Source organism: Pristiophorus japonicus, chromosome 2 (assembly GCF_044704955.1).
Source record: "Pristiophorus japonicus isolate sPriJap1 chromosome 2, sPriJap1.hap1, whole genome shotgun sequence".
Lineage (NCBI taxonomy): Eukaryota > Metazoa > Chordata > Chondrichthyes > Pristiophoridae > Pristiophorus > Pristiophorus japonicus.
The window spans coordinates 61605301-61628458 of NC_091978.1; the positions used below are offsets into that span (position 1 = coordinate 61605301).

Genomic DNA, 23158 nt, shown 5'->3' on the forward strand with positions numbered 1-23158 from the left:
GGAGGGAAAACGTTCACGAAGCTGGACTTGACTTCGGCCTACATGATGCAGGAGCTGGAGCAATCTTCGAAAGGCCTCACCTACATCAACACGCACAAAGGTCTTTTCGTTTACAACAGATGCCTGTTTGGGATTCGATCGGCCGCGGCGATATTCTAGAGGAACATGGAAAGCTTGCTGAAGTCGGTCCCACGCACCGTGGTCTTCCAGGACGACATCGTGGTTACAGGTCGGGACACCGTCGAGCACTTGCAGAACCTGGAGGAGGTTCTTAGTCGGCTTAATCGTGCAGCTCAGGCTACAACGTTCGAAGTGCATTTTCCTGGCGCCTGAAGTGGAGTTCCTGGGGAGAAGAATCGCGGAGGACGGCATCAGGCCCACCGATTCGAAGACGGAGGCAATCAAGAAGACACTGAGACCATAGAGCGTGACAGATCTGCGGTCATTTCTAGGACTCCTGAACTATATTGGTAACTTCTTACCGGGTCTTAGCCCATTGTTAGAATCCCTGCACTCTTTACTGCGTAAGGGAGATGAATGGGTATGGGGTAAAAGCCAAGAAAATGCCTTTGAGAAAGCTAGGAAGCTGTTATGGTCAAACAAATTGCTTCTGTTGTACGATCTGTGTAAACGTTTGGTACTAGCAGGTGATACGTCGTCGTACGGGGTAGGGTGTGTATTGCAACAAGCTAATGAATTTGGGAAATTACAACCAGTTGCTTATGCATCCAGAAGTCTGTCTAAGGCCGAGAGGGCCTACAGTATGATCGAAAAAGATGCGTTAGTGTGTGTCTACGGGGTAAAGAAAATGCATCAATATCTGTTCGGGCTCAAATTTGAATTGGAAACCGACCATAAGCCGCTTATATCCTTCTTTTCTGAAAACAAGGGGATAAATGCGAATGCATCGGCCCACATCGAGAGATGGGTGCTCACATTGTCCGCATACAGCTAAGCCATCCGCCACAGGCCAGGCATAGAAAACTGTGCTGATGCTTTCAGTAGGCTACCACTGCCCAGCACCGGGGTGGAGATGGCACAGCCTGCAGATTTAGTTACGGTAATGGAAGCATTCGAGAGTGAGCAATCACCTGTTACAGCCCGACAGATTAGAACCTGGACGAGCCAGGACCCCTTACTGTCCTTAGTAAAAAAAAAAAACTGTGCTCCATGGGAGTTGGTCTAGTGTCCCGTTAAAGATGCAGTAAGAAATAAAGCCGTACCAGCGGCGCAAAGATGAAATGTCTGTACAGGCAGACTGCCTCCTATGGAGCAATCGCGTAGTTGTGCCAAAAAAGGGCAGGGACACTTTCATTAGTGATCTCCACAGTACCCACCCAGGCATCGTAATGATGAAAGTGATAGCCAGATTCCACGTGTGGTGGCCCGGTATCGATGCAGGCTTAGAGTCCTGTGTGCACAAATGTAATACATGTTCACAGTTAAGCAATGCACCCAGCAGGCGGCACTAAGTTTATGGTCTTGGCCCTCTAAACCGTGGTCTAGGGTTCATGTTGACTATGCAGGCCCATTCTTGGGAAAAATGTTTTTAGTGGCTGTAGATGCGTACTCCAAATGGATTGAATGCGTGATAATGTCGGCAAGCACGTCCGCTGCCACCATTGAAAGCCTACGGGCCATGTTTGCCATGCACGGCCTGCCTGCTGTCCTTGTAAGTGACAATGGGCCGTGCTTTACCAGTGCCGAATTCAAGGAATTCATGACCCGCAACGGGGTCAAACATGTCACATCTGCCCCGTTTAAACCAGCGTCCAACGGTCAGGCAGAACGAGCAGTTCAAACAATCAAGCAGAGCTTGAAAAGGGTAACTGAAGGCTCACTGCAGACTCGCTTATCCCGAGTCCTGCTCAATTACTGCACAAGACCCCACTCGCTCACCGGGGTCCCTCCCGCTGAACTGCTCATGAAAAGGGCACCTAAGACAAGGCTCTCGTTAGTCCACCCTGATCTACACGAACTGGTAGAGAGCAGGCGGCTTCAACAGAATACATATCATGGTCGCACAAATGTGTCATGCGAAATTGAAGTAAACGATCCTGTATTTGTGTTGCACTATGGACATGGTCCCAAGTGGATTGCTGGCACTGTTTTGGCCAAAGAGGGGAGTATGGTGTTTGCGGTCAAACTCACAAGTGGACTCACCTGCAGAAAACACTTGGACCAAACCAAACTCAGATTTACGGACTATCCAGACCAACCCACAATAGACTCTACCTTTTTCGACCCTCCAACACACACACACACACACGTGGCAACCGACCCAACGGTTGACCATGAAGCAGAACCCATCATTTGCAGCAGCCCAGCAGGACTCACCACACCAGGCAGCCCAGCAAGGCCAGCTGCGCAGCAGCCCAGCGAAGGCCCAACAAACGACTCACCAACACCAGCATTTGCACTGAAACGATCAACCAGGGAAAGGAAGGCCCCAGATCGACTCATATTGTAAATAGTTACACTATTGACTTTGGGGGGGGGGCTGGGAGAAGATCCCACAATCTCTTGGGAGCACCTGTATATAAGGAGGCCTCACAGGCTGGAGAGGCACTCTGAGATTTGCAATAAGGGACTACGGTCACACTTACTTTGAGCTTGCAGTATCTAGTCTGACTCTTTATCCAAGCCATAACACTACTCTTTTGTGTTTCATGCACAAGTACCCTCAGGTCCTGCTGTACTGTGGCACTTTGCAATCTTTCTCTATTTAAATAATAACTTGCTCTTTGATTTTTTTTCTGCCAAAGTGCATGACCTCACACTTTCCGACATTATACTCCATCTGCCAAATTTTTGCTCACTCACTTAGCCTGTTTGTCCTTTTGATGATTTTTTGTGTCCTCCTCATACATTGTTTTTCCTCCCATCTTTGTATCATCAAACTTGGCTATGTTACACTCAGTCCTTTCTTCCAAGTTGTTAATTTTGATAAATTGTAAATAGTTGGGGTTCCAGCACTGATCCCTGCAGCACCCCACTAGTTACTGGTTGCCAACCAGAGAATGAACCATTTATCCCGACCCTCTGTTCTCTGTTAGGTAGCCAATCCTCTATCCATGCTAATATATTACCCCCAAAAGGTTACTGCATAAGATAAAAGTTCACAGGGTTGGGAGAAAGGACTGAGTGTAACATGGCCAAGTTTGATGATACAAAGATGGGAGGAAAAACAATGTGTGAGAAGGACACAAAAAATCTGCAAAAGGACATACAGGCTAAGTGAGTGGGCAAAAATTTGGCAGATGGAGTATAATGTTGGAAAGTGTGAGATCATGCACTTTGGCAGAAAAAAAAATGAAAGAGCAAGTTATTATTTAAATGGAGAAAAATTGCAAAGTGCCACAGTACAGCAGGACCTGGGGGCACTTGTGCATGAAACACAAAAGGATAGTATGCAGGTACAGCAAGTGATCAGGAAAGCCAGTGGTATCTTGGCCTTTACTGCAAAGGGGATGAAGTATAAAAGCAGGGAAGTTTTGCTACAGCTATACAAGGTATTGGTGAGGCCACACCTGGAATACTGTTTGCAGTTTTGGTTTCCTTATTTATGAAAGGATATACTTGCTTTGGAGGCAGTTCAGGGAAGGTTCACTAGGTTGATTCCAGGGATGAGGGGGTTGACTTATGAGGAAAGGTTGATTAGGTTGGGCCTCTACTCATTGGAATTCAGATGAATGAGAGGTGATCTTATTGAAATGTATAAGATTATGAGGGGGCTTGACAAGGTGGATGCAGACAAGAGGTTTCCACTGATAGGGGAGACTGGAACCAAAAGGCATGATCTTAGAATAAGGGCCCGCCCATTCAAAACAGAGATGAGGAGGAATTTCTTCTCTCAGAGGGTTGTAAATCTGTGGAATTCGCTGCCTCAGAGAGCTGTGGAAGCTGGGACATTGAATAAATTTAAGACAGAAATAGACAGTTTTTTTAAATGATAAGGGGATAAGGGGTTATGAGGAACAGGCGGGGAAGTGGAGCTGAGTCCATGATCAGATCAGCCATGATCTTATTGAATGGCGGAGCAGGCTCGAGGGGCCGTATGGCCTACTCCTGTTCCTGTTTCTTATGTTCTTATGAAGTATACCGTCAGAACTCAAACTTCATGGACTGGACTGATAAATCTCCCAAGAGGAGTGGAATTTTTAAATTCTGTACATTCAATAATGCAGCTTTGGAGACATCTACTGGTAATTTGGTGCTACACCAACAGCCACCTTTATATACAACAGCATCTGCAATAAGCTCTCCTAGTGAAACTCAAAGTCCTAATGTTAAACTGCATATTTAACATTCCTATTAACTATTCAGAATAGAGTAAATTTCCTATTCAGCCACAATGCAATATTGATTCTAACCTCTACTCTTTCCCTGCTAATAAAAACAGAAATATTTCTCATGATTATTATATCTATATTTGCATAATGCCAAACAAGACACAGTTTACAATGGTTAAAATTACATTGCTTGATATTATGTTTAATTACAAATATAATGCAGTGATTTAAAGGGGCAACTGCTTTCAGGGATGTATGGCTCAGAGACATCGACATATACAGCAGACACCTCAAGTCGCTGGAGAAATAGCATAACAATGTCTCCACAAGATCCTGCAAATCCCCTGGGAGGACAGACGCACCAACGTTAGTGTCTTCGATCAGGCCAACATCGAAGAATTGACCACATTCGACCAGTTCCGTTGGGCAGGACACATTGGTCGCATGCCTTACACAAGACTCCCAAAGCAAGCGCTCCACTTAGAACTCCTACACGGCAAGCGAGCCCCTGGTGGGCAGAGGAAACGTTTCAAGAACACCCTCAAAGCCTCCTTGAGAAAATGCAACATCCCCACTGACACCTGGGAGTCTCTAGCCAAAGACCGCCCTAAGTAGAGGAAGAGCACCCAGGAGGGCGCTGAGCACCTCGAGTCTCATCGCCGAGAGAATGCAGAAAGCAAGCGCAGGCAGCAGAATGAGCATGTGACAAACCAGACTCCCCACCCACCCTTTCCTTCAATGACTGTCTGTCCCACCTGTGAGAAACTGTAATTCCCATATTGGACTGTTCAGTCACCCAAGAACTCACTTTTAGAGTGGGAGCAAGTCTTCCTCGATTTCGAAGGACTGCCTGTGATGATGATTGGGTAAAAGCCAACTATTGAATATTTTACCCAATGTTGGAAATGCACAGAAGGATGATAGGAATTTGGATAGTTTAATGTTTCAGGTGTGATCCTTCAGTAACTTTGTGAAATGTTGCACTTGTAATGTTAAAGAGAGATTACTTATCTAGGTAGAGCTCCCCCACATAAATGCATCCTCGATGTACCATAGGAGTTTGGCCCTCTTTGATACATTCCTAGAAATCAATGCTTAACTTGCAAAAAAAAACATTGCTATGTTATCTGTACCAGTGCTAACGCATAACATGCTGTTATCACTCTGTTAAAGATAGGCACAAAGACTGTGGGCTAGAATTTCCCCAAAGCCCGCCAGCGCCCGATTGTCACCCAAAATACCGCCAAGACTGGGAAGATAATTGCCGGCGAAAACGTCCCGAAAAAAAAATTCCTCCCAGTGAAAAATATGGGCCTTACACTCCCAATCTTGGCGGAAAAGTGCAATTTCACCTAGATTGGGCGGTGCTTAAAAAAAAATGGACGAAAAATTTAAAAATCTATAAAAAATTTACATCGAGGCTGCAGGTTGGGCCTAAACACCAAAAAAAGAATACAAATAATTTTTCAAAAAACCTAACTGAAATATCCCAAAAACATTCCCAAGACATTTTTAAATTAAATCACCCCAACAGATTTTGAAAATAAATAGTAGAAAACCAATCACTTACCTTTTTCTTGCAGACCTACTTACCTACCGCCCAGCTCCGCTGATCCTCGTGGGCGTTTAAAATATATATTTTTTATACTTACCTATGGGTCCCCGCTCAGCCAAAGATCGCGCCAGGGCAATCTGTAGATGGTGCATGCCGGCGGTTCTCTCCCCAGCGGTACTTCGAAAACGCCGGCGTGCCTCAGGTAGGGAATTCTTTGCCGACCTCAGGTAGGGAATTCTTTGCCGACCCGGTTCTCGCCCAAAATAACCAATACCACCAAGAAACTGGGCGGCTATGGAGTGCAAATTCTAGCCTATATGTATTTGTTTGTTTTAACTGAAGTTACAAAAATTAATCAGCTGATATTCTCCCAGCCTCAACATGGTCGATCACTCAGCGAGGCCTGTGAGGCTGGAGAGAATAGGATCCTGATGTGGCAAGAATGCTTTTATTCAAAGAATGAACAACAGCTTATTGAAATAGGTAATAAATCGTTGTTCTTCTTCCACATTCTCCACATCACAGGAGCATCCCAAAGTAGTACTTGGGAGGACAGAGGGCTCTAAAGTAGAGTTTTGACATCAGTTTACAGGACAGTTCAAGTAAAGACACTATCCTGTGCAATCGCCAGCTCCAACAAGTAATGTTTATGAGTGAGGATTACTCCACTTGGCAGCCTTGCAAATGGCATCAATCCAGCCTAAAATCATAGAAATTACATCTCAGGAGTCTATCTTTTGGCCCATCATACCTTTCCTATCTCTTCCCCTAGGCCTACTCTAAACCCATTCCTTCCATATCTTACCTTTTCACTTGTTTAATTCCTTTTAAATTGTTACCAAATGTATAAAACCCAGATTTATATTTGCCTTTTTGTAGCCTTTTTTTTTAAATCATGCATTCCCAGTTTTTAAAGATCTGTATTTGCCCTCATGTGGCTGGGATGCAAGGGAAATAGAGCAAGTTTGCAGACAAAAAAGTGGTTATCATGATTCACGGTGAAGAAACTGTGATTTAGGAGCATATAGACTGATTATTAAATTTCATCTGACATTTTTTCAAAGAGAAATGCGTGGTGATTCATTCTTCCTCCCAAAATGTGAGAAATGTAGAGGAGCAGAGACATTTTGGAGTTCTAAAACACAAATCTTAAAAAATAGGCTGATTTGTGCAACAGGATTACAATAGTGAAGAGTAATGCTAATATCATTAGGTTGCAATTAGAATTTTGCATCCAGTTTTGGATGCCTTACTTTTAGGAAGGATGTCAAGATACTAGGACTCTTTTCCCAGTCTACGTGGGTTCAGGACTTGACTGACACTTCAGTGCAGCAACCTGGCAAGTTCTGCAATGTCAGAGGTGCTGTCTTGTGGATGAGACATTCAACGGAGGCCTGTCTGCCTGTTCAGCTATACATAAAAGATCCCCTGGCACTGGATAAAATACTAGAAAGAAATGAAGTAAGGACAGCTTGCATGCCTTTATAAAAGACAAGTCCTATCTGACAGACATTCTTTCAAGAAATAACTGTATTGATCGAGGAAATGCACTGCATGTTGTGTATGTCTTTTCAATAGACAGTTGATAAGGTGCTGAATAGGTTTGTTGATACAACAAAGCCACATGGTATTAAGAGGAGTATGGCATCATGGAAACCTTTTGTTTACACAATGTTTTTCAGACAGGTCAGCATTGGAACCATTGCTCTTAATTTTGTTTTTAAATATATAATATACTTAAATATATAAAGTAATTTCTATGAAAGCTTTTTTAATAAAATATATATATATATTTTAACGAGCGTCTTAATTCTTATTTTTGTACATTACATTGTTAGGAATTATACTTTAACCTGGGTCGAAACACGAACAACATTAGAATGTTTTAAAATTAGTGCATTTTGCTTAATCCTGTAGGTAGTAAATTCTTATTCGTTGTAGTCAAAAGAATTTTGAATAAACACTGAACAATTTGATTGGTTCCAGCTCAGATTTACTTTGTGTAACTTTGGTTGCATTTCTTAGCTATGAAGCTGTGATTTTCAAATGTGAAATTTGAATCAAAATGTGCAATACTGAAGTCAAACATAGGAGGTCCACAGCATCATATCACACACAGGGTGTCGGTGGTAGACAGTGGATATTTAGTTCAGTGGCAGATGTGCTGATCAAGTGGTACAAGCTCTGCCCTGGAACAGTATAGAGCTATTTCATATTGTTACAGCTGCACCATCCCACTGCTAACTTGAGCCTTGTTAATGGCAGTAAGCCAAGCATCACAGGTGCTCTGCCCTTGTAGCCACCTTACATATGGCTGCTCCAGTTAAGCTTCTAGTCAGTGATGTCCCCAAGAATTTGAATGGTTGGGTAACTCGGTGATGTAGACGCTGAAGGTCAGGGGAAAATGGTTGGGCCTTTTATTCTGGATTCTGGGGAGGTCCCAGCAGATTGGAAAACTGCAAATGTAACACCCCTATTTAAAAAAGGAGCAGACAAAAAAAGCAGGAAACTATCGACCAGTTAGCCTAACATCTGTGGTTGGGAAAATGTTGGAGTCCATTATTAAAGAAGCAGTAGCATGACATTTGGAAAAGCAAAATTCGGTCAGGCAGAGTCAGCATGGATTTATGAAGGGGAAGTCATGTTTGACAAATTTGCTGGAGTTCTTCGAGGATGTAAAGAACAGGGTGGATAAAGGGGAACCAGTGGATGTGGTGTATTTGGATTTCTAGAAGGCATTTGACAAGGTGCCACATAAAAGTTTACTGCACAAGATAAAAGTTCACATGGTTGGGGGTAATATATTAGCATGGATAGAGGATTGGCCACCTAACAGAAAAGAGTCAGGATAAATGGTTCATTCTCTGGTTGGCAACCAGTAACTAGTGGGGTGCCGCAGGGATCAATGCTGGGACCCCAACTATTTACAATCTATATTAACGACTTGGAATAAGGGACTGAGTGTACGTAGCCAAGTTTGCTGATGATACAAAGATGGGAGGAAAAGCAATGTGTGAGGAGTTCACAAAAAATCAGCAAAAGGATATAGATAGGCGAAGTGAGTGGGCAAAAATTTGGCAGATGGAGTATAATGTTGGAAAGTGTGAGGTCATGCACTTTGGCAGAAAAAAAATCAAAAGAGCAAGTTATTATTTAAATGGAGAAAGATTGCAAAGTGATACAGTACAGCGGTACCTGGGGGTACTTGTGCATGAAACGCAAAAGGATAGTATGCAGGTACAGCAAGTGATCAGGAAGCCGAATGGTATTGTGGCCTTTATTGCAAAGAGGATGGAGGATAAAAGCAGGGAAGTCTTGCTACAGCTGTATAAAGTATTGGTGAGGCCACACCTGGAATACTGCGTGCAGTTTCGGTTTCCATATTTACGAAAGGATATACTTGCTTTGGAGACAGTTCAGAGAAGGTTCACTAGGTTGATTCCAGGGATGAGGGGGTTGACTTATGAGGAAAGGTTGAGTAGTTGGACCTCTACTCATTGGAATTTAGAAGAATGAGAGGTGATCTTATCGAAACGTATAAGATTATGAGGGGGCTTGACAAGGTGGATGCAGACAAGATGTTTCCACTGATGGGGGAGATCAGAACTAGAGGGCATGATCTTATAATAAGGGGCCGCCCATTTAAAACAGAGATGAGAAATTTCTTCTCTCAGAGGGTTGTAAATCTGTGGAACTCAATGCCTCAGAGCTGTGGAAGCTGGGATATTAAATAAATTTAAGACAGTAATAGACAGTTTCTTAAACAATAAGGGGATATGGGGTTATGGGGAGCGGGCAGGCAAGTGGAGCTGACTCCATGATCAGATCAGCCATGTTCTAGAAACATAGAAAAATAGGTGCAGGAGTAGGCCATTCGGCCCTTCGAGCCTGCACCACCATTCAATTAGTTCATGGCTGAACATGCAACTTCAGTACCCCATTCCTGCTTTCTCGCCATACCCCTTGATCCCCCTAGTAGTAAGGACTTCATCTAACTCCTTTTTGAATATAATTAGTGAATTGGCCTCAACAACTTTCTGTGGGAGATAATTCCACAGGTTCACCACTCTCTGGGTGAAGAAGTTTCTCCTCATCTCGGTCCTAAATGGCTTACCCCTTATCCTTCGACTGTGACCCCTGGTTCTGGACTTCCAACATTGCGAACATTCTTCCTGCATCTAACTTGTCTAAACCCGTCAGAATTTTAAACGTTTCTAAGAGATCCCCTCTCATTCTTCTGAACTCCAGTGAATACAAGCCCAGTTGATCCAGTCTTTCTTGTTATGTCAGTCCCGCCATCCCATCAATCAGTCTGGTGAACCTTCGCTGCACTCCCTCAATAGCAAGAATGTCCTTCCTCAAGTTAGGAGACCAAACTGTACACAATACTCCAGGTGTGGCCTCACCAAGGCCCTGTACAACTGTAGTAACACCTCCCTGCCCCTGTACTCAAATCCCCTTGCTATGAAGGCCAACATGCCATTTGCTTTCTTAACCGCCTGCTGTACCTGCATGCCAACCTTCAATGACTGATGTACCATGACACCCAGGTCTCGCTGCACCTCTCCTTTTCCTAATCTGTCACCATTCAGATAATAGTCTGTCTCTCTGTTTTTACCACCAAAGTGGATAACCTCACATTTATCCACATTATACTTCATCTGCCATGCATTTGCCCACTCACCTAACCTATCCAAGTCACTCTGCAGCCTCATAGCATCCTCCTCGCAGCTCACCCAACTTAGTGTCATCCGCAAATTTGGAGATACTACATTTAATCCCCTCGACTAAATCATTAATGTACAATGTAAACAGCTGGGGCCCCAGCACAGAACCTTGCTGTACCCCACTAGTCACTGCCTGCCATTCTGAAAAGTACCCATTTACTCCTAATCTTTGCTTCCTGTCTGACAACCAGTTCTCAATCCACGTCAGCACACTACCCCCAATCCCATTTGCTTTAACTTTGCACATTAATCTCTTGTGTGGGACCTTGTCGAAAGTCTTCTGAAAGTCCAAATCACCACATCAACTGGTTCTCCCTTGTCCACTCTACTGGGAAACATCCTCAAAAAATTCCAGAAGATTTGTCAAGCATGATTTCCCTTTCACAAATCCATGCTGACTTGGATCTATCATGTCACCTCTTTCCAAATTCGCTGCTGTGACATCCTTAATAATTGATTCCATCATTTTACCCACTACCGATGTCAGGCTGACCAGTCTATAATTCCGTGTTTTCTCTCTCCCTCCTTTTTTAAAAAGTGGGGTTACATTGGCTACCCTCCACTCCGTAGGAACTGATCCAGAGTCTATGGAATGTTGTAAAATGACTGTCAATGCATCCACTATTTCCAAGGCCACCTCCTTAAGTACTCTGGGATGCAGTCCATCAGGCCCTGGGGATTTATCGGCCTTCAATCCCATCAATTTCCCCAACACAATTTCCCAACTAATGAGGATTTCCCTCAGTTCCTCCTTCTTACTATACCCCTTTTATATCCGGAAAGTTGTTTATGTCCTCCTTAGTGAATACCGAACCAAAGTACTTGTTCAATTGGTCTGCCATTTCTTTGTTCCCAGTTATGACTTCCCCTGATTCTGACTGCAGGGGACCTACATTGGTCTTTACTAACCTTTTTCTCTTTACATATCTATAGAAGCTTTTGCAGTCCGTCTTAATGTTCCCTGCAAGCTTCCTCTCGTGGTCAATTTTCCCTGCCCTAATCAAACCCTTTGTCCTCCTCTGCTGAGTTCTAAATTTCTCCCAGTCCCCGGGTTCACAGCTATTTCTGGCCAATTTGTATGCCACTTCCTTGGCTTTAATACTATCCCTGATTTCCCTTGATAGCCACGGTTGAGCCACCTTCGCTTTTATATTTTTACACCAGACAGGGATGTACAATTGTAGTTCATCCATGTGGTCTCTAAATGTCTGCCATTGCCCATCCACAGTCAACCCCTTAAGTATCATTCGCCAATCCATCCTAGCCAATTCACGCCTCATACCTTCAAAGTTACCCTTCTTTAAGTTCTGGACCATGGTCTCTGAATTAACTGTTTCATTCTCCATCCTAATGTAGAATTCCACCATATTATGGTCACTCTTCCCCAAGGAGCCTCGCACAACGAGATTGCTAATTAATCCTCTCTCATTACACAACACCCAGTCTAAGATGGCCTCCCCCCTAGTTGGTTCCTCGACATATTGGTCTAGAAATCCTCCTCCACCGTATTGCTTCCAGTTTGGTTAATTCTTATTGAGTGGCGGAGCAGGCTCGAGGGGCCTTATGGTCTACTCCTGTTCCTATTTCTTATGCTCTTATTCTTGGAGATGATCATTGCCTGGCACTTCTGTGCAAATGTTATCAGCAACTCATCAGCCTAAGCCTGAATGTTATCCATGTCCTTCTGTATGGACTGCTTCATAATCAGAGCAGTCATGAATGGAGTTGAGAATTGAAAACAGCACAGTGACCAGCCCCAATCCTAACTGTATAGAATCAAGAGTAGCACAACACAGGAGGCCATTCGGTCCATCAAGTCTGCGCTGGCTCTTTCGAAGAGCAATCCAGTTAGTCCCACTACCCTGCTCTTATGATGGAGCAAAGGTTACTGATAAACCAGAAGATTGTTGAGTCAAGAACTCTGCCCTGAGGAACTTCTGCAGAAATGATCTGTCTCCAACAACCACCTTAATTTGCATCCAGTCTGACTCCAGTTACTGGAATCTTTTCCCTCAACTCCCATTGACCCCACTTTTACTAGAGCTGCTTGGCGCTATACTTAGTCAAATGCTACCTTGATATCAAGGGTAGTTATTGTTCCCTCTTCTCTGGCATCTGCTTGTGTCAAGGCTGTGACAGCATTCTGGTCGAACCTGAACTGAGCATCAATGAGCAGGTTATTGGTGAGTTAGTGTAATTTGATGGCTCCCTCCATCCCTTTGCTGCTGATGTGAGTAGGCTGATAGAGTGATAATTGGCAAGGTTAGATTTGTGGATGGGACATATCTAGGCATTTTTTCACATTGCCAGTAGAGTCTAGTGTCAAAATTGTTTTAGAATAGCTTGGCCAAGGTCAGATAGTTCTGATGCACAAATCTTCAGCACTATAGCCGAGATGTTGTCAGAGCCCACAGTTTTTCCTCTGTCCAATGCACTCTACTACTTCTTAAATTTCATGTGGAGAACCAAATTGACTGGTCATTAGCATCCATGGCCATTGACTATTTAGCAATTTGGCTAAAGACAGTTCCAAACACTTTAGCCTTGTCTCTTTAGTCATGTACTGGGTTCTACCATTTTTGAGGATGGGAATGTTTATGGAGCCTCTTCATCCAGTTAAATGCCCAAATCTAACCTAGCCTATTACCACCTTATCAGCCCACCAACATTCTCTACTGGATGTGGTAGGGCTGCAGACCTGTGGTCTGGTGGCTCTTGGTTCTGTCTACAGTGTCCTGCTTTCAATGTTTACTATACAGGTAGTCCAATGTTATAGCTTTACCAGATTGATGCCTCATTCTAATCCATGCCTGGTGCACCATTCTACAGTCCCCATTGAAGCAAGGTAGTTGATGATGTTTATGAAGGAGTGAGGAAATGTCAGGACATGAGGTTACAGATTGTGATGATTACAATTCTGCTGTTACTGATGGCCCATAGCACCTCATGGATGCCCTTTTTGGGGCTGTTAGACTTATCCCTCGTCTGTCCCATTTAGCAATAGTGCCAGACTATATGATGGAATGTGTCTTCATAAAAACTGTATGGTGGTCACTCCTATAAATACTATCCCGGAACGGAGGCATCTGCAACAGGTAGGGAATAGGAAGGTCATGTGTGTGCAAATATCAAAGTCACTATGAACATTCTGTAGCATCAACTGGGAATGGGAGCCACAACATAAACAGAACCTCATCACTTTCTCAGATTACGAGATGGATTACACTTATAATTATGGAAAAAATATGAAACCTTTGGAGAGAAAATGTTTTTCCAGTACTCAGAGGGCTAATTCTAACCTGTGGCTAGCGATGAAGAGAGTAAAAACATAAAGGTGTACTGGGTGAGATTTACAGAAAAGGACACTCACCACATGAGGAGGAATTTTAAGGGTTATGAGAGATTTTCAGTCGGTCCCTTGCTTTTTGTAGTATATATTAATGATTTAGACTTAGATGTAGAGAGTATGATAAATAAGTTTGCAGATGATACAAAAATTGGCGGTGTGGTTGACAGTGAGGAGGAAAGCTTTAGACTGCAGGAAGATATCAATGGACTGGTCAGTTGGGCAGAAAAGTGGAAAATGGATTTCAATCCAGAGACGTGTGAGGTGATGCATTTGGGGGGGTGCAACAAGGCAAGAGAATACACAATAAATGGAGGATATGGAGAGATGTGGAGGAACAGAGGGCCCTTAGAGTGTATGTCCACAGATCCTTAAAAGGTAGCAGGACAGTAGTTAGTTGAGGTACATAGTTAGTTAAGGTAGGTAGTTAAAAAGGCATGCGGAATGCTTTCCTTTTTTAACCGAGGCATTGAATTTAAGAGCAGGGAAATTATGCTAGAACTGTATACAACACAGCTCGAGTAATGTGAATAATTCTGGTCACCACATTACAGGAAATATGTGATTGCACTAGAGAGGGTGCAGAGGAGATTTACGAGAATGTTGCCAAGACTGGAAAATTTTAGCTGAGGAAAGATTAGGCTGGGGTTGTTTTCTTTGGAACAGAGGAGACTGAGGGAAGATTTTAATTGAGGTGTATAAAATTATGAGGGGCCTAGAATGGATAGGAAGGACTTATTTCCCTTAGCAGCAGGGTCAATAACCAGGAGCATAGATTTATAGTAGTTGGTAGAATGATTCGAGGAGAGATGAGGGGAAAAGAAATTCACCCAGAGGGTGGTGGGCATCTGGAACTCACTGCCTGAAAGGATGGTAGAGGCAGAAACTCTTATCACATTCAAAAAGTACTTGTATAAGCACTTAGAGTCCAGACCTCGTGCTACAGATCTAGTGCTGGGATTAGGCTCGGTAGCTCTTTTTCGACCGGCACAGAGACGATGGGCCGAATGGCCTCCTTCTGCGTCATAATTTTTCTATGATTCTAATCTTCTAATCAGTGGTGCAGCCCCTCAGGAGTACCTTCTCATGAGGAAGGCCTGATCGAAAATCACATTTTAGCAGGAAAATAGTGAGAGTATCACAACTTCGTTTGGAAGAGATGGGGTGGGAATACAACAAGCAAATATTTCTAAGTGAGGCTGCTCCTGCAAGTAATAGAATGTTTCAACCAAACATCTGACCTGTAACCTAATGCATATCAAGAATGTTATTGTACTGCACTCTATCCATTATGCTTTAAAATTAAAGCAAAATCTGAGAAACAAACTGACCAACATTTAACAAAAGTAAATGCAATTTGTTTAAAAAAAAACACAAACAATGTAACAATAACATCTCCATACATTCTAAATTTGGAGAGACGGTAGATAACCAGTCATTAATGCAACCAGCTTTAAGAACACGTACAAGATGAGAAAATTGCACTTGGTCTGTATGAGGAACTTGAAAGACCATGTACAAATTGTACTGGTATGGATCTTTCCAAACTTTAATATTCTAATGACAGAAGTAACAAATCAAAAGTAAAAGTTCCAATACAACAAAACCAACATTTTAGTCATGATTCCCTAAAAGTAAAAACTCCAACTATTACAGCTGTTATAATCTATTGGAGTCTTAATCCTGATCAACTGCAGCCAACAGCAGACTTCCCCAAACAGGATTGGGAGCGATTTATTAGTAGTTGATCATCTTTTTCTATACTTCTAGCTTTCAATCCACTCATAATTTTAACTTGTTAATTGGATAAATAAGAAATTCATGCATGTTTACATTCTTAGAGCAGGTGAGATTGTCCCAAAACTTGGGCATTATGGGCCCAAGTTTCCCCAGGAATTGCTCTTTTTTTTTGAGCAACTTGGTTTTTCTGGACTATCTTTTTAGTTACAATTCTGGCCATTTAATTTGCGCCAGTGTAAGTGAGTTAGTTAGGGGTTTTTTTAAGTTCAGTTTTTTTTTCCCCAAAAGGGGCGTTCCCTGCCACTTACCCCCGTTTTAGGCATTTGGCCAGCAAATAGTTGCTCCAAACTAACTTAGGCCAGCGTATGTTGCCACTTCTGCCCGCACAGAAAAACCTTACCTAGAGTTAAGGAATCGGCGCAAGTAACTATATTTAAAGCACCACCAAGCACCAAACAAAGCACAAAAAGTAATATGCAAATAATTAACAAATAAAATAGAAGGAACCCTGCACCTAAAGCACCAAGACCAAAGTAATAAGCAATCAATCAATCAACAAACAACAAATAAAAAAATAGAAGGAACCCTGCAGCTAAAGCACCAAAATCAATCAGTAAATAACAAATAAAAAATAGAAGTTCTACCTTAGGGAACGCAACGGGCCACTGATGAGGGAGCCCATTCGGCCAGGGCTAGGGACGGCATGCTTCGGGCCCCTCCCATACAGCCTGCAGCGGCATTTGCAGAAACGGCCTGCCAGTAGCTACTGCACATGCGCGCAGACTCTAGCACGCATGTGCAGAGGTCCTGGCACTGTTTTCAGCGCTGAGATCTGGCTCCATCCCCAATCCTTTGGGCCACGCTGCGCCACAACCGAGGAGAGACTGGGGAGCGGCCAGAATATGGAGATCTTTTTTCAGCACGTTTGGAGGCGGACAAAAGTGGAGCACCTCAGGTGAGGGCGCCAGTAAAACAGGTTAGGGAAACTCTAGTCCTATATCTTTAATTCTCATTAAAGATCCTGTTCAAGTATGATCACATTTGTGAGAAAATATAGTTTCATTGAGTTTGCTCTTTTATATAGACCTTGTACACCATCACGGAGATTAACTAAACAGGGGAGCATCCAAGAAAACTAAAATTTATCCCAGACCCCAAAGTAATAACTTGCATTTATATAGCACCTTTCACCTCAGGTCATCTCAAAGCATTTTACAGGCACTGAAGTACTTTTGAAGTGTAGATTGGAATACTTTTGTAACATGATCAACTTGCACAAGTCTCATTAGTGAACTAACATCCCAGTTATGATGCAAAATTTTTCAGCTAAATAAATTGGAATTATTCAAATGAGTCATGAAATTCTGAAATGCAATTTAGAGTGGGCCATCTCCTTAGATGGACTTCCAACTAGGAGAAACTCATTCAATTTCCAGTCTCAAATACATTCACACTTGGAATTCCTTCTAATGGAAGCCCCCAAGTCTCAGGTAAATCTTGAGCAAGACATGGAACTTGTCCGAGAGTCTTCCCTTCCCTTCGATGTGTTCACTTCCTTGAGCAAGCCAACTAGAGTATGCTGGGGATAGTTTCCTGGTCAAACCATTACATCAGAAAGGAACTTTGAATTAGAATCTGTTGTACACATACACAATCTTTCTTTGGAATATATGAAGGAAATTTATCAACAAGTTGATCCAGACAAGTTTAAATTCCTGAAAACACAAGTTACTAATTGGAAAGTAAAGAGCAAGAAGTTATCTCAGCATTTTATTTACTTCAAAAAAAGGGTAGTACAATTGTGGAATAAGTTACTAAAGTGAATATTAATGGACATCAAATACATTTCTAGAGAGCAGAGCATTATGCAGGATTGTAGCCCATCAAAAAAGTATTCATTTATTTCAGATATGTTTGCAATGTATCACTTATTGATATTTAACAAACATAACCAATGAAATTATATAACACATCAGTTGAGAAAATCTACCACAATTAATCATAACCAGCAAATCCTCCATTTCATGGCCTATAGTAGAAGTATTGGGGAGTGGGAGCAAGAATTGGTGATCCTGCCGTCTCAAGCCTTCAGTCTCTTCAAGCTAAAAATGCACATTAAAATAAGAGGTGCGCTACAAAATAGCTTTGTGTGCACTACTTTGGAAATCAGCTGCCAAGTAAGTCTGTGCGGGTGCTCAAATGTTTCGGTTTCCACTCTGGAGTAGATTTTGGTGCCAACAGGTAACGCTCTGCTGGTTGTGTAACAAAACCGATGGAGGTAGAAAAATCCAATTGTACAATTGCGTAAGAGGCTGGATGCCTAAAGTGGCCGCTATTGAAAATGTTGGAATCACCTTTTATTTCAGTCGTGTAGTATAGGTCAAAGACTACAACTCATTTGGGGAAAAATAACTAACTAATCTAGTTTGGAAACCAAGTCATACTACAGTTTTAGCAACCTATAAATATGAGAATGTTAAACAAGGTTGCTTTTCTTTGCATCAAATGGCTACTAGAAAAATGTTCACATCGAATGTTAAACTTACCTGTCGTGGTTGTTCTAGTACTCTCTGCAACTCCGATTTTACTTTGTTGTTAGGGTGATCTGTAACTTTAGTTACTGGCTGTTTGAAAATGGATGCAGTCTGTCTTATTGGCAGGGATGTGTTCAAATCGGGTTTGCCCTGCAAGTTTGAAAACAAAAAGCAAAAGCAAAATAAATGGTTAAAATAGGATTGCTCTTTATACAAATTAAATTCCCTGTGCAGGATTGCATACCCACCTCTAACAGAGAGGGGGCTATGGTCTGCTCTTCGATACCAGAAATACTAGTAACAGATTGATGGGGTGTAAGTCAACTCTACAGTCTGATTTTTTTTTTTCCCTTAGGAGAAGCCAATCAGTTCTGTTAGCATGGAGTCAGCCAAGACTAGGCACTCACCATCTTTGAGAAGAATCATTCCACCCCCCCCCCCCCCCCCACGAAAATACAGTAATAGGAACATTCCAATAGCAATACACCAGTTGAACTCATTCTCCTTAAAGTCTGCAAGAGTTGCATTTTTAACAAGAAATTAAGAAAGGCTGAAAAAAAAATAAACCACGTGAGATGTACAAACCATTTCATTAACCTGCAGCACCAAAACCCCCTGTAAATTTACCTGAACTAAGAGGTCAGTGTACAAATCTATATAGCAAAACTACACATGGAAATCATCCTTCTATATACAAAAGCACCCAATATCAAAGATACTGCCTAAATGTTTCCTTTTCCTGGTCAGGATAACAATGTACAGCATTGTACACTTGCCTATTCTCTTTCAAGCCTAATAACACTTTGACTTTATGATCTGGATGGAATTAGAAAAAGGAGGGGGCTAGCATATGACAAGGTCACAATATAGTATTGGTCTCATGCTCATCATCCTGACAAAATTTCCTCTGGTTGCCATTTCTGGTCAAATTATCAATAATTCTAAGAGAACACATCCCCAATTTCAACAGAAATATTGATCAGATAAAGTCTTTTTGCATAGTTCAATTACCCCATCCTTAATACTGAAAAAACAGGTAGACTATATTACAAAGCTTGAATGCACATTCCAAAAACCATGTCACGTGGATCAGCAATTTTACTACTAAACTACAGGGCCCTGGATTGCCAATAAAAATGCATTCAACACATCTTGGGGTCAGTACTTAATGTTCAACATACTTAATCTGATTTGTGTTCTCTTCATCCCTTTCCCTATCTTTGTCTTCGTTAATCTGATGTCTTCTGCCTCTTGTACCTTTCTATTATGTTATCCATTTTGCTTTCTTCCTACCCTAGTTAAAGAAAGAAAGAACTTGCATTTGTATAGCACCTTTCACAAACTTGGGATGTCCAGGAATGTTTAGAGCAATTAATTACTTTTGAAATGTAGTCACTGTTGCAATACAGGAAACATGGCAGCCAATTTGGACACAGCAAGGTCCCACAAACAATTAAATAAATGAGTAGCATCTGTTTTAGATGTTGGTTTGAGGGATAAAATGTGGCCACTACAACCAGGAGAACTACCCTGCTCTTTAAATAATACCGTGGGATCTTTTATGTCCAAGAAAGAGACAGTTGAACGTCTCATCCAAAAAACGTCACCTCCAACAGTGCAGCAGAGGGACTGCCAGCCGAGATTAAGTGCTCAAGTCTGGCGTGAGGCTTGAACCCACAACTTTCTGACTCAGAGGTGAGAGTGGTACCACTGAGCCAAGGCTGACACCTAGTTCCCATCAACCTCAGGCTCTTTCCCTCTTTGCTTAGTCTTCATATTTGTTGAATCTTTCCTTTTCGTTCTTTGTTTTGACTTATCAAAATTAATTTAATCAGTTGGGTGTGACTTTTGTTGATTTTGAAAAAAAAAAGTCACAGGTTATCCATCATTCAGAAGATATTTTCTGCACATTTACTCGATGTTACTGCACTGTGATTTACGATCGCAGCAATTATTACATGAACAAAATGTCAAATTAGGAGAATCAGAAATTCTCAACATCCCAATATAATGTTATTCTTTTATATGGTTACATGTTAATTCTACTTTCCTCTGGTGCATTGAACTAAAGACCAATGTTTTCCCAAATTCTAGACAGAGGAATAGCAAGTTCTCCTCAGGGCTGGGGACACATTAATCCTTAAATGTATCATAAAAAAGGACTATTTGTGACACTGCACCATTTAGTCAATGAGAATAGCATTTTGCAATTCATAGTTTTTAAATATATGGAGGAGGGGAGGAAAAATGGCTATGGTTCCTGGTAGCCTGCCAGTACTTGCTGGCTGTGCTTGTACACAATGAATGGTCACTTTGATCAGATACCAGAACAATGCCAGTGTCCACTGAACCATACCGGAGCTCTGCATATCCACAAGAAAAGATGGAAAATGAGTGAGGGATTGGGAAAGCAGAAGTATATCTGAATTTGAAATTTTTTTTTTGAATATATTAGTACATGGACAGGAAAAACCCACTCATTGTATATTGCTCTGCTCTTTTTCCCACTCTCCAATTCTCACACTAATTAATTGCGATGTGAAAAAGACACTGAAGTTTGTCTTGGATGCTCCCATAATATGACCACCTCATTGTGGTGTGCTCTCAGCTTCAAATTCAAGCATTCACAAGAGAAGTCATGAGCAGCACGCTCTCTATAAGCAGGCACAGCCTAAGCAAAATCAATGATTTTGATATAAATGAGCCCGTCAAGCTCAACATAAATAAACTCCAGGGATAGATGGTATTTATCCTACAGTGCTGCCAGAAACTAGGGAGATTTACAAGGCACCGACAATCATGGAATTCCCCGGAACTCCCTGCAGCTAATTTTGGTCAGGGTTAATCATGGTCTCAGGAATCTTCAACTTAAATTTGCTGTTTGAATACCTATATCCTACAATTCCAATAACTACTTTCTATGAGAAAAAAGGCCAAATAATCTAAAATAGTGACAGGGACATAGTTTCAAAAAAGTAAATTTAGGAGTGGTGTTATAAATGTTTTCTTTATCCAAAGAGTGATCAATGCACGAGTTAGATTTCCAGGATGATTAGTGGAGGTGAAAACCCTGACATTTTTTAAAGAAACAATTGGATGCTGAAATGGAGGTTTCTGGGTGGATGAACTAAAATGGACCAAATGGTCTTCATGATCCATACATATCTGGGGAACTGAAATCACAAAAAAAACACATACAACCCAATAATACAGAACTCCTTGGAACTAGCTGGAGCTCATTTTAGTCAGCGTTAATCATTATTTAAGGATTTGTAAACTATGTTATTTGAACACCTACATACATTTTCCAACAAGTTCAAAAATTATGATAACTCTTGGGTTACATCTTGCACAGTTAAGGACAAATTAGGTTATTTAAAAACTGTGGTTAAAAAATTACCTCTAACGCTCAGATCTGGATAGCATAATTTCTAAAGTATGGTAAAATGTAGTTATGTCAATACATCTACTCTTAATTGAAGTTGCTCAATTCAAATGATCTGATAATTACATTTTTTAAACATCAAATCCCCAATTGGCTGTGATATTTATATTGCTTAATTTAAATTATTAGATACATCAAATTTTTACTTCACATCAGTAGTGGACTGCAGCCAGATGAACTATACATTTTCATAAGTGTAAAAACGGTTTCCTGTGGTATTATGTTGATAATACTGTGGCCTTATTTGCAATCGCCTTTTAAGCCTGTAGAGGGAGGTCTTGATTTCAAAAAACCTGAAATTTAATTAATGCTTGGCCCTACAAAACAGAAGATTAACATAGGGAGCGAGCAAGAGAAAGATATGCACATGAACATGAAGGTTTGTGCTATCTACAATATACAGAACAAATTTAACCCAACTAATTATTGCTGTATCAGCCTCCTCCCAATCAACAACAAAGTGAGTTTAGCCAAAGCCATTCAACTCCAGACCTCAAACCAAATATGGAAAAAAAGAACTAAATGCAAGAAGAAACAAGAGTAATTGCCCTCGACAGTATTTAATAGCATAGCACCAAGAATCCATAGCAAAACTGAGGTCAATGGAAATCAACAGAAAAACCCTCCAGTGGCTGGAGTCATACCTGATGCACAGAAATAAGGCCATGGTTGACAAAGGTCAATTATCGTTGCCCCAGGACGTCATTAGTGGGGTTGTTCACTGATCATTCTACAACTCCTCCAATACTGAAACAGCCCACGTTTGCCTCTAGACAACATTTATGATCTTGCAATTAATTACCATCTCCAAAATGCCCAACTTCCCCACACCTTCAACAGCACCATCACTGATTCCCCTATTGTCAGCATCTTGGGAATCATCACTGACCAGAAGATTAACTGGACCAGCCATATACAAGAGCAGAACAGAGGCTGGACACACTGCAACAAGTGGCTCCTTCTGATGACTCAATGCAGCTCCATTGGTCTACAAGATCAAATGCAGTGCAAGATAGATTCCCTTAGGCCAGTTGGAACATATAGGACCAAGCTGTGAGGTGAACTGTGTCAAGTAACAGGAATTGCAAGATGAAAAATGGCCAAAGTCCATCTAGTTCACCTTCTAACATCCTGGTGGCCACATGATGCAATGATAGTGGAGTTATTGACTAATCATCGTAATCAATCGCTATCAATTAATCTACAACAGATCCAGAAACGACGTGAGGGAAAACATCAGTGGTGGGGAGCCTAGAAATTCGGTCGCGCCCATTTTGTGAATATGCGTTGGGTGCAGGGGTCCCCCGCCCACCCAGATTGCTATCTAACGAGACCTAAAAACGTGGAAGCTTCAGCTCCTTAAAATTGTAGGAAGACTTGGAAAGGCTGCTTTACAATTGAATGTTGGCCAATCAGGGAGCATCCTTTGTCAGTCTTCTACATCCAGTAGCTTTAAAAGAGCTGAAGTCGGTTCTGCGCACAAACACTACAGGAACCTGCAGGAATTTCACTGTTCAGA

The 23158-nt window shown here is 41.8% G+C and overlaps 1 protein-coding gene across 1 annotated transcript in view; it reads right to left on the reverse strand.

Moving 5' to 3' along the window:
• The window catches only part of mbd2 (methyl-CpG binding domain protein 2), a 118147-nt gene that overhangs the window by 75384 nt on the left and 19605 nt on the right, over positions 1-23158 (reverse strand). Inside the window, exon 3 of the mRNA XM_070867505.1 lies at positions 18207-18344. Coding sequence (XP_070723606.1) covers positions 18207-18344 — 138 coding nt within the window. The remainder of the gene's footprint in view (positions 1-18206; positions 18345-23158) is intronic.